General features: G+C 49.7%; 3 protein-coding genes across 3 annotated transcripts; 1 reads left to right on the forward strand and 2 right to left on the reverse strand.

Moving 5' to 3' along the window:
- Positions 1-5,482: 5,482 nt before the first annotated feature.
- Positions 5,483-6,255, reverse strand: LOC117651745 (small integral membrane protein 4). Its single transcript, XM_034396055.1, has 3 exons — positions 6,079-6,255; positions 5,794-5,957; positions 5,483-5,718 (listed from the first exon to the last, which is right to left on the reverse strand). The coding sequence occupies exons 2-3, from the start codon at positions 5,948-5,950 to the stop codon at positions 5,633-5,635; spliced, it is 243 nt and encodes an 80-aa protein (XP_034251946.1). The 5' UTR covers positions 5,951-5,957; positions 6,079-6,255; the 3' UTR covers positions 5,483-5,632.
- Positions 6,256-6,316: 61 nt separating this feature from the next.
- LOC117651744 (tektin-1) lies at positions 6,317-9,205 on the forward strand. The gene is made up of 7 exons (XM_034396054.1): positions 6,317-6,497; positions 6,583-6,964; positions 7,054-7,323; positions 7,407-7,629; positions 7,836-7,972; positions 8,062-8,143; positions 8,222-9,205. Exons 1-7 carry the CDS (start codon positions 6,452-6,454, stop codon positions 8,357-8,359), a joined length of 1,278 nt encoding a protein of 425 aa, XP_034251945.1. The 5' UTR covers positions 6,317-6,451; the 3' UTR covers positions 8,360-9,205.
- On the reverse strand, positions 8,397-12,086 carry LOC117651743 (F-box only protein 21-like). Its single transcript, XM_034396052.1, has 10 exons — positions 11,831-12,086; positions 11,371-11,619; positions 11,098-11,282; positions 10,757-11,007; positions 10,552-10,679; positions 10,331-10,475; positions 10,033-10,245; positions 9,865-9,954; positions 9,570-9,792; positions 8,397-9,486 (listed from the first exon to the last, which is right to left on the reverse strand). Exons 1-10 carry the CDS (start codon positions 12,049-12,051, stop codon positions 9,314-9,316), a joined length of 1,878 nt encoding a protein of 625 aa, XP_034251943.1. The 5' UTR covers positions 12,052-12,086; the 3' UTR covers positions 8,397-9,313.
- Positions 12,087-12,237: the final 151 nt, after the last annotated feature.

Raw genomic sequence — 12,237 nt, forward strand, 5'->3', positions numbered from 1 at the left:
GACGCCGGGGGCCCTGTTGGCGGGCCCCCTCGCGGGGACACGCCCCACGGGGCCCGCCAGCGGCAGCGACGTCGTGCTGCCGTCCATGGAGGAGTCCGCGCCCGGGCCGAAGTACTTGCCCTGGAAGCGCAAGTCGTTGCAAAGGCTGACGGCGGCAGGGAGGGGGTTTCGTCGCGACGTCCGACTTACCGTCACCTCCACGTCCTCGGCCAGGGTCTCGAAGCCGCGCACCGCGGCGGCCGCCTCGTCACCGGAGCTCTCTTCGGCGGAGCTGTCTTCCCCGGACGACGACGGGGAGCGCGCGAAGCTGGCCGGCGCGGGCGACACCCTGCGACTGGCCGCCCTGCCCGCCCCCGCCCCGGGCAGCACCTTGAGGCCGTGCAGCCGGCTGCGGATGGAGTGGAACACCCGGTAGAACAGCAGCGAGCCCACGCCCAGCAGCACCACCATGCCCGTGGCCTTGGCTGCAACAAGAACCTGGCGTCAGCGCGTCAGCTCGCGTTCGGCGGCGAGGGTGACGAGGGTGACGGCCCGGCGCGTCCGCACCTGTCTCCACGATGATGGCCCACACCGAGGACACCGACACGGAGTACATGTCGAGGCAGCCCGAGCCCAGGACGTTGACGAGGTCCCCCGGCGCGCCGGGCGCGGCGCTGGACGCCGCCAAGGGGTCGGCCAGGATGTTGGGGAAGATGATGCCGCCGCCAGCGCCGAGCACCGCGCCGGCGTCCTCGTGGCGCGAGCATAGCGAGAACAGCAGCCCGCCCCACTGCGGGTCCACGCCGAAAGACACCATCTCCACCTGCAACACATTGGCGTCGGTCAGACACACTGGGCCCAGGAAGGAGCGAAGCAGCGTGCCGCCCCGAACACGCCTCGTCGCTCCGTCTCTCTCGCACCCCTACGGCCGGCCCGCCGCCCCACGAGTGCGACAGAGACAGAGAGACCCGAGGCGCGCGGCCGGAAGCAATTACCGGCACGAACCGATGAATGAATGAGCACGTCGCCCGCGCCGCCCAATCCGATAGACCGCGAGACAATTGGCCCCACTTTTCCAGTTGGAACGGACAACGCCGTGGATACCCCGCGCCCCGCACGCGTGTCCAGCTCCGTAGTCGCAACCAGGCCTCTCTCAAATCAGGATCATCACTGAACGGCACTGACAAACTGGTCGCTCGCGTCATTGGTATAGTGCAGTTTTGGGACTAGTGCTCGAAACGTGTGAACGACAGAGCGGTGGCCGCCACCGCTTGTGCACGCCGGCCCTCCCCCTCCCCCCACCCCGACTTAATCCGTGGCCGACTTTGCGCGCGGACGTCCGTGTGAGGAGGAAGTGGTGCCGGGCTGCCGGCCGCATAGGGCAGCATGGCATAGGTCTCCCTGAGGCTGTTGGCCCACGGCCCGGCCAGGGCGGCCAGGGCCCGGCCACACCGCGCCACCGCGACGGGGATCGATCAGCTTGAGGGGGCGGGGGAGGGGGGAGCGAGTGGGTTAGAGAGAGAGTGAGACACTGTGTGTGTGTGTGTGTGTGTGTGTGTGTGTGTGTGTGTGTGTGTGTGTGTGTGGCCAACCCTGTGCTTTGCCGACAATCCGCCGCCGCGTGCTCTAGCTTCTGGCACTACCACGCTGTCAACCGAGGCGAGCAGCAGACGTATTCCGAGAGTCGTTGTCGTCGCTCTGTCTCTCTCGCACTCATGGGGCGTCCCGTAGGGGTGCGAGAGAGACAGAGCGACTGTCGGAATGAGTCTGCTGGGCCCAGCAGGGCAGTAGCGTGACGTGCCGCCTTCCAGCGGCGGCGTGCAGCCTGCCCCAACCGGCGAACGGGGACAGCACCGTAAAAACAAACGCAATCGGTCGGAAATGCTAATTCGAGTGACCTTCAGGCCGAAGCCCCCCGGCGTTCCACGCGGCCCAAGGGGCGGCGGGGGCGGCGGGGGCGGCGGGGGCGCACACGGGCGGGGTAAGAAAGGCGTCGATTTCGGCGCGAAGCGCTTCAAAGGTCCTTTCGTTAAAAAAAAACGTAAAAAAATAATACACGGATCTGATCTCCTCTACTCACCTGCTTGGAGACGCCGTGCGCGGGGTGCGGAGTGACCCAGGCCGCGCCGAGGCCGTTGAGGCCGTTGGCGGAAGGGTGTAGCGGCCTCCACTCCACAGCCCACGAGTCGGCCGAGTCGGCCATCACGGCCTCCACGGCCCCGGCCGAGGCCGAGCCCCGGGGTCTTTTCTCCTCACGGCCGCGGCGCCCTCGCGAGGCGCCTCCGTCAACGCGGCAGACATTAGTCCAGGTCTGCAAACAGAGGGATCCAGGCATCAGTAAAAACGAGAGAGCCAACTCTGTACGTACTGCCCGCTGTGTACATTTCGGCCTCACTCATCATGTGTAGGCCGCTGCGCTGGGCCGCGTGGCTGCCCGTTCTATTTCAACGCCTGGACTGCTCGTGGTGCACAGCCTTGCGAGAGAGGGGGAGAGAAAAAGAGAGGAGGAGAGGGCACTGGGAAAAGAGGTCACTTGACTAAGGCGCGCGCAGACTGCTGTGACAGCAGGGCGGGCGCCTGCGAGGCGGGCCGTCCCGCTGCACCGCCGTGGCGTGCGGGCTTGCCTACCTCCGCTCCGTCAGGCGCCTGCGAGGCGGGCCGTTCCGTTGCACCGCCGTGGCGTGCGGGCTTGCCTACCTGCAGGCGCCTGCGTATCAGAGTGGGCAACATTTTCCACGATAAACGGATGTAAACCTCAGCTCACCCGGTAGGCAATATCTGGGCTTAAATCACCAAGGCAGACAAAGGTAGGCCCAAAACTGGCGCACCGCGGGCATTGCGTGGCAACACTGCTTGGCTCCACCCGCAATCCGGCGGGCTCACTGACCGACATGACCTTGCGTCCTTGCCGCAGTCTCGCGACTGGAGTCGGGCGTGCCCCGCGGGGCCAGGGTGCTAGGGCGACGGAGCGACCGCCACGCGCGCCCCCTCCGGAGAGGCGGGGGCGGAGACGGCGTGGAGCAGGAGGCCCTCCTCGCCGTGCCCCACGTGCACTGGGAGATGAGTGTCGGGTGGGGGCAGACCCGGGGGGCAGACCCGCGCCCCTACACGCACAGCGCCATTTCAAGTAGTGGCGGTCCACGGCAAATCGATGCCGTGAGCGCGGGCCCCTCGAAGGGCCCCTGCCCGCCCCTGCCGAACCGGGGCGCTGCAACTGCCAGTGCAGTGGCGCAACACCGGTCCTGCGGCGGTGCAAAGCGGGTTATGCAATGCGGGTTTCGCCTTCCTCCTCTCTTTCCTCGCGCTCGCTTCCACGAGGTTCTCGAAATTGCTTTCTCGCGTGGTTTGGCGCGGCCCGCCCGGACGCGGCACTTAGCCCCGGCGAGTCGGACAGGCTGACACGCGTCCGCGAAGCACCGCCGCCAAGCTACACTGTCGGGACGCCCCTCCCCGCGGCCCTGCGTCCCGTCGAAGGAAGTAAACCCAGTGACATACTCCGCGTCCGAGGGACTTTCAAAGCTGGACCGTCCACTGCGCAGGGGGTACGGACAGGGCCGTACAATCGCTGTCAAAAGACCGGCGATCGCGTCACTGAAAGCCTTTGGCTGCCTATGGCTGCCGTTGGCACCGCGCCCTTGCCTGCTTTCGCTTATATTTACGACTCCCTGTTCAAACTGGCGCGCCATCCGGCCGCCATTCCGCCACCCACCCCACGCGCCCCGGCCCGCCCCTGTGCAGGTCAGGGAAGGGTGCGGGGGTGAGTCAGCCACCCCCACTCACGCACCGCACTGGACGCACCGCACTGGACGCACCGCACTGGACGCACCGCACTGGACGCACCCCGTGCGTGGGGCGGCCGAGGACACCCCGGGGCTGAAGGCATTACAGCTTTGGCCCTGACACCGATATCGTACTTCCGGACGGTCCGAGTGCCGTACCCAGCACTGGGCCCACCCCCCGGAGACTTCCGGAATAGAAGCGAGCTTTCTGTGCTTCCTTTTTCGTTTCCTACGCTCCCTCACAACCAAAGCGACAGACAGACCACGCGGATTTTTAGGAATTCCAGAGAACCCTTTTTGTCTTTTATGAAAAAAATATTTTTGTTTTCAGTACAGTCGTGTACGAAATTGTTGCTTCTAATAATTTGCTCGACGAAGTAAATTTAAAGTAAAGTGTGTTTCAATAAAAATCAAGCCATTTTTCTTCCTTTTTTTTTGTCGATTTGGTTTGTAATTGACAAATTCCCTGCAAGACTGGGAGCAAACAACAGAAAACGAAAGTGTTGCAAATGCAGCACCTCCTGGTGGGCCGGAGGGCTGTGTTGAAAATCGTTTCCATCCAAACAAACGTTTATTGAAAACCGCGGATTTCTTGTCACTGGCCCACTCCGCAGAGAGAGCAGCCTTTGGACCAGCATCAGGGAAGTCCGGAGATGATACTCACTCATCACAGGGGTTGATCAGAAAAGTGACCTTGACCGTAGCAGACGACGCTCCATTCAGCGGCCCCCACCCACCCACTGGTGCCGAGCCCCGCGCCGTCTACCTGCCTGTCGAGATCGGGCCAAAACACCCCGCGGCCGCTACAGCGCTACAACGCGTCCTGCTCGCGGGGCACCAGTGCCTCCGACTGCCAGTGACGACACCCAGCGATACTGCTATCGCGGCCCGCTCCCCAAATGTCATCCGTCCGCGCCAGTAGACGATCGGGGAGCGCGGTGTGCCCGCCGAGAAGGGGCCTTCGCGACGCCACGCGCGGCGCCTCTCGGAACGGGCGGCTGCTCGCGGCACACTGCGAGAGCCGAGCGCCTGCCAGGCGAAGGGCCGCCCAGCACCGCCCAGCCCCTCTTCGGGCGCGTCGGGGCGCCGCGGCGACGTTCGGAGGGTTCGGAGTGGCTCGGGGTTGGCGCGACGCGGAGCGACGCCCGAGGGCGCCGAGGGCCCCGTGGGGATGGTGGGGGCGGCCGCCTCGCTACGCTCGCTACCGCCCTACCGCCTCGGCCGCCGGGCGACAGTGGCGCCCCCGCGACGGGCGGCGAGAGGCGAAACCCTGGTGGAACGCGACAGCTGACTTGCTACAGCACTGTACGATCAATACAACGCCCCCCAGCCGAACCACCCCTGGGCTGCGTGTGAATGTTGGACCCCCGCTGTATTTGCGGCCCGGGTGGGGCCGGCCCATAAGGCCCCTTTCGGACCCACGCGGCCGGACGGTCGGGCCGGGGCCGGTCCGTGAGGCACGTCAGAGGGAAGGCCAAGCCCACATTTTGGAATGGGGCCGTGTGCAGTGTGCAGAACTATGAGCAAATGCGGAGCAGGATTCCAAAATATTTGCTAAGTAGTTGACATCTAAAAGAGCTCATTTTATTTACATACTTTTCCACTCAAAAGAGACAGTCTATTTGAAATATACTTAAGATACTATACAATAAATTTCATCTATTTTAAAGAGTCGTCGACTATTCCTTTCTCTGCTTTTAGTTTTTCAACCTGTTGATGGACTAATTCATCCATATCAGCTAAAGGTTTATAATAATTATGAACTATTTGCGACCCAGCTAGGGCAGCAGCTGTTGCTGAAATTACAAAACCCAAGAACTTTGGCCACGACCTTCCATAAGGCATGATGACTTAAATGTATGTAAAAAAATTATTTACTGACTATTATTACGCTGCTTTAAATAATCATCGACAATCTGTTTAGCTCGTTCTTGCGCCTGTCTTCGTTTGAAGGTCCTGTCTGTAAAGAAAGAAGAAAAAGAATAGAATGAGACATGTCATGGTAAATAGGACTAGACTAAACTGTGATACGTACAGAAGTTGACTTCACCAACATGCCAGTTAATCATGACATATTCTAAGGCAGCTCCACTGACGAAAAATATCGGAAGTAAAGCGAATTCACCAAACTTCTTAAATGGGCCCGATGTTTGCAAGAATCGAGCAATGCGTTCACTCCGAAACCTAGACATTGGATATCTGCAACAGAATGAACATTTTTTCACGACTGTTGTAAACTATTTCCGTAAAATATTCAAATTCCGCTTTTAACGTGAACACATAACCCCGAACTTGAGGTATTAATCACCCTTATACAAACCTATTTTTAAGTCATGTATAATGGTGCGCTCAGCCTGAAAGAAAAACGAACGCCTGTTCGAACTAAATAGCCGTGGACATTGAGGAACTATTCAGTACAATTCAAGTAAAAACTTCGTCCCAACACAACCCACTCTTCGTCCAAGCACTCCCCCGTGGAGGGCGAATAACTACTGGACGCACTATACGCACGCCATACCCTTGCCCACCCCCGCGAAACTCAAAACAAAGCAGCTGGTTGACATGGCAACTTGAAACGTGCGATCCGATCCAATCGCCTTCTTCAATGTAAATGTCTAAGTAAAAGCTAACAAGAAAAAAATAAAGTAGTTAAAGAAAAACCAGGAGAGAGTTGAAAAAAAAATAAACCAGCCATGGCAGGACCATCCTCCGTTGTTAAGTACCCTATGAAATTCCCAGGCAAGTAAAACTTCTGCGATGTGAGATAGCACATACAGCAGAGAAAAAAACCCTTGCATAAAATTTTACCTTGCTCTGCACACAGTTATGCCTGATCGACTCGACAATCTTCAACTCATTCCCCCTCCTCCATCAAGATTTACATTGAGTGAATGGTATTTAAACAATGCAAGCAGATTTCGTGCTGCTGATGACCAACAGCAGCTTGCAGAACGTATAGTGGAAGAAGGTGGTCGCATGAGAGATGAAACCAAAGAGCTGGTTAAAACAAATAAAGATGAAGTGGACCACAGAATCGAAGAGAAACTTAAAAATCTCCAGTATCGTCAGCATGAGCTCAACAAACAAAGGAAGCATCTATGTGTTGAGATAGACGCTTTGGACACATACATGGATAGAATGTACGACTGCCTTGACCACCTAAAGAAAAAGTTAATTGAAAATTGTAAAAAGTGCATCAATCTCAGGTCAGAATCAGTCCTGTATAATTTACATCATATATACCACTTATTTCAAAAGAATTCTATTAGCACAGAATAATTTCTATTTTTTACAGAGAAGGTCGTTTGGGTATTGATCTTGTATTTGATGATGTGGATCGTGAGCTCTCAAAAGAGTTTGAATTGCTGAAAGGAGTTGAAGCTATGTTGACCCGAATGCAAGAGCAAACCAAAGAACAACTTCGCCAATTAAGAGCTACTAGGCATCTGATTGACAGAGAACTTCATGATTTGGATGCTGCAATCAAGATAGATGAAATCAATAGAGACCTTCGAGAAACTAGTCTGAACCTGAGCATATACCAAGGCCATCAACTTAATCCATCGTAAGTTTTATGAAAAAGAAGATTCTCTTTATAAATACTTGCATCAAATTAGGCTTATCCACAGGCTTTATTATTTTGCATAGGGATATTGTTCAAGCAGAGACAGATATGTATTCCCAGATGAACATGGAACAAAGTGCCAAAAGGGTCAATGATGCTCGTATGTTGAAATCTTACATAGATACACTCCTGACTCAGCTGTATGAAGATTGTTTGCAGCAAGGAAATGCAGTAAATGAATCATTCAGACGACGTATTGATGAAATGAAAGAAGCTAAAACCAAATTAGAGCAACGTCATCATGAGGTTTGAGCTTCAAGTGTTCTTATCCTGTAAATCTACTTATAAGGAAATTAACACATTTAAAGATGAGGCCATAGGTGAACTGAGAAGTGGAGAAAGTCCCAAGTCTCACTTCCACGGCTCCATCTGGGAATGAGTTAATTTCTTTAGCTTGTTACAACCTTTTAGTTCAGTAAAACCTAAACGTCACTTCTAAAATAAATTTTTAGACTGCAAGACAAGCCAATGAAATGACAAGAAATATAACACAATTACAAAAGGCCATACAAGAGAAAGAAGGATTTATGGCTCTGGCTCACACACGTCTTGGAAACAGAGCTCAGCGCCTGCGTATGGAGCTTTGCAGGTAAATTAACTAACTACAAGACCAACCATAATTTACAAATAAAATGAATTTGAATTCTAACTTGAAAACTTGATCTTTCTTGTTTGCAGAGATGATGTAGAGACTAGTCTTATCTCTGAGGTTCTGCAAATTCAGGTAGCTGTGACTGAGCTTCAGAATCAGTTGGCACATGTGAGTCGCACAAAAGGTCTTTCAATGTTTTACCATTTTTTGTATCGCAATAATTAATAAAACTAAATGGATTTCTAGGCTGAAGCGTCCTTGAGGTACTTACTGAAAATGCAGATTCAACTGGAAGAGGACATCAATGTGAAAACGAACTCGTTGAAAATAGATGAAGTTGAATGTCTCACAGTGAGAGATGCCATGGACTACCACAAGTACTGAAGATTAGAAAGGCAAGATCACATGGGAAGAAAAAAGGTTACTGTTAGAAGATAAATTTATTTTCCAGTAGAAACACGAGGAAAGACTAAATAATGATAAGGTCAGAAAAAAAAATGCACTGCACTTTTCTCCAGAGGAAATTAGTATCTCACCAATTTTCTAGTCTAGTATTATATGATACGTTTTCTTAAGACCCATTTTCAAGCCAATAGCAGTGATAGGAATTTTTTTATGCAAGTTTAACAGAATGGGATTCTAGGACAAACATCTAAAAAAACTCCATCAGAATACAGATCACAAGGCAAATGGCTAAAATAGTTGAGGAAGCCATAATTATTATTATTTATTTATTTGATTATTATTATTATTAGAACCACCCCTTCCTGCACCTCGACTTAAGGTCTGACAATGTTGGAAGATAATTCCAGGCTGATGAAACAATAACTCAGCAAGAAAACAGAGAGGAAGTAATCACTACCTGTCTTGAAACCTTGTACACTCACTACACCAGCAAATGCCATTTTCAGTGGGACTCCTTGATCTGTTTCAAGGTTACAAGATTAGACTCATTTCTAGTTGGTTTTGATATTATATTCAAGCCTTTAATGAATAATGTTAGCAGGACACCTGCAGTACAGAAAAATAATGGAACTACTGTAGCTCACACACGTATGAAACTAGAGTAAAGCCATTCAAATGTGAGGTGGATTTGTCACAGTAGCACAAGTTCATTTCAGAAAGCAAATATAGCTCTCAGCATACCATTTGCTTCTCAAATACAAATGGAATGGAACTAAATGAAGTTTAACATTTAACAAAACAATAAATGGAATATCATATCACGAAATAACTACTATGTTCTAGTATAACATTACTTTTGATAGATTATTTGATCAAGCACTTCAAACAGAAATGTTGAGCTCATAGGTATTTCACATTGGTCATCATAACCAATCATTTTTTACCATAAAACTTTTTACAGACATTTAAATCATTTGGATACTCCGCCATCTTTAGAGCATTGGGAACATAATAACCATTTATGTACGAATCAAAATAACGGCCAACATCAGGGTGCACATTGAATGTGTTTAAACTATCCTTTCCCTCCAATGGCTCCAAGTTTTCTGAAAATTCAATTACAATAATTAAAACTTTGTAGCAACGCTTTTGGATAAAATGTTTAATAAGTGAATGTGCTAAATGGTACCTTGAGCTGCATATCGTGTTGTGCCATCTGGGACTAAAACATTGTAAAACGGCTGATTATCTTTATGTTTCAAGCATTGCACACCCATTTCCTGTTTCCATGTTTCTGTAGCAGTGCATTTAGGATCCCATCCTGTGATAACGCATAGATAATTGTACTGTTTATGGAACATTGACATTCCAACTGCATACTTCACACCAGGTGTTGATACCCGAGTTTGAGGCTGAAAGGTGGTAAAATAAAATTAGTTCCATGATTGATAGGGACAATAACACATTTTTGAGCAAATATTTACCACAGGAAGTGGTTTGCCTTCTGGATCAGGCAAATAAACCTTAAACATTCTGAGAATATTTTCAGCATGGCTATGAACATCACTAGGAAGCTGAAACAAGATCATTTATTTTATTTAAATCTGACAGGAAACCCACAAGCAAAAAGAGTGCACATTGCATTTACTTACATCATCCATTGTTGACATAATACTATCAATGAGTTCAGAAACACTGATATTAAATAGCATGTACAGTCTGGCTAAATGCAATATGTGAGTCAGATTCCTTGGGTTTATCACAAACATGAGCTCCAGAGCACTTCTCAAATACGTGCTATGACCATTGCTTCTCATGCTCATTCGACCAGCAACTTCAACACCAGCCGTCAATCGTTCAATGACCTGAAGAGAAGACAAAATAAATGGTCAACAACCCAGAAAGACACACAGTTATTTGCAATTGATGGTAAACAAGAAGAAATAGCACCTCAATGACTGTTACACGTCTCTTCGGGCAATGAGGAACTCGATAGGGGCAACCACCTCCTTCTACAACTCCCATGTATGCTTCAGGACGAATAAGGCGTCCTCCATTGAAAAGATCTAAGAATACATGTCTTAATTCAGGGTTCCTGGAAATGAAATGAAAGATGCAGTTCACTATTTGAGCAGAACAATACTTATTTGTGCTAGAAAAAATTAACATACTTATCACTCTGCCACATCAGCACAAGGTGACCACGATACCATGGTTCAGTGCGAACACCAAGACGCCGGGCTACACTTTCAACAATAATATTGAGTGTAATGGGTACACCCTGATGCATCGACACTACCTGAAATGAAAATTAAAAATAATAATCACAGTATAAGCAGTTAAAAAACCTTAGAAACACAATAATAATTAACTTACGACATCAATTAAATAGTTTTCCCTGTGATGATAATTTTCTCTGGTCCCATGAAATCCGAGCCTGTCAATGAGAACATAATCCATAGCATGAAGGATTGACATGCAATGCCTTGCATCCCACAAATCACTAGCAAGGGTCTCTTTGCCCCATTTTCTTCGTTCCTCCAGGCTTATAGAAAATATAGGATGGTCTGGGACACTTTGCCCCAGTTCCTCAAGAACACAATCAGCCAAAGAATCCAGGTACATTCCTACAATAGATAATGCAATAGCATTTGTGATTTTTACAATAGAACATACAATGAGTTTCAAAGGGTAAAAATAACATAGCTCTTAGTTACCTAATTCATTTGTGGGCAGTTCGATCAAAGGCTGACACCACTGAGAAACATAACTGGCTCCAACTTCTAGCAATTGCTTATCGTCAGGAAGAGCTTTAAACAATTTCCACTGCTTTGTCAAATATTCTTGGCGCACATATCTTAAAACCCTTTTAGCTAAATATTTCTGGGAGAGATTTGAATACCTATGACAAAAAGAAGCATAGGTGGTATAAGACAGACTGCTGAAAAGTTATAATTGCAAGGTGGCTATACAATAAAGAAAATACTCACAAATTCCCATCCCTTTCAGATTTCAAAAGAAAATCTTTAATGTAGAAATATGCGGTTTGATCCTCTTCCATGATTTTGCGAAGAGGAGCAAAATGAGAGTAGCAAACTTCGCTCTCCATGTATACCTTAGGCCAGACTTCCTCCATGAGCTTGACTGTCATGCCGATAAGGTGGAATGCTCGTTTACATTCACTTTGCCAATCCAATTCCGCCGAAATGCTCAATAACTCCTTGTTGGCATCAGGCCACCTGCAAATTTTTCAAGGTTGTTAATGATGAAAAGAAAGATAGGAACCAAAATGAGGTCTAGGCTCAGGAATGACAGGACATGCCTGACTAACAATCGCTCTATTTTGTTCATTGAAGAAACCAATGAAATGGTGATCTCACTGTTGCATTCGAATGAATGATTTTCACTGAAGGAACCCAACGTGATGCGATATTTAAGAAATGTACGAACCGTTGTCGGTGCTTTGCTCGCCAAACATCATTGCAATCGTCGGATACCAACGCGTTCATCTTTTGACATGTCTGCGCCACACTAATAACATCGTTCAATGATATATTCGGTAAAATGAGAACGGCTCTGATGATCTCCGGAGGAAGAGCTAAAATATTGGCCCCGATTTGATCCATTTTAAATTTGAAGTGGCTGGGTACTGGGACTACGTCGTCTGCCATATTTACTTTCCTGTCTGTCAAAACACATGGGCCACAAGCGGCCAAGTATGAGAACAGTAAGAGTCAGCTACGTGCGCTGAGTTTGTCATAGAGATTTCAAAAGGCGGGCTGAACGTCACAGTTTAAATGTTTAAATCTGGGACTCAATAGTTTTGCATCATTCCAAACTCACTCAGCCCTGATTAT

This window comes from Thrips palmi, unplaced genomic scaffold (genome assembly GCF_012932325.1).
Source record: "Thrips palmi isolate BJ-2018 unplaced genomic scaffold, TpBJ-2018v1 HiC_scaffold_6, whole genome shotgun sequence".
NCBI classification, from domain to species: Eukaryota; Metazoa; Arthropoda; class Insecta; order Thysanoptera; family Thripidae; genus Thrips; species Thrips palmi.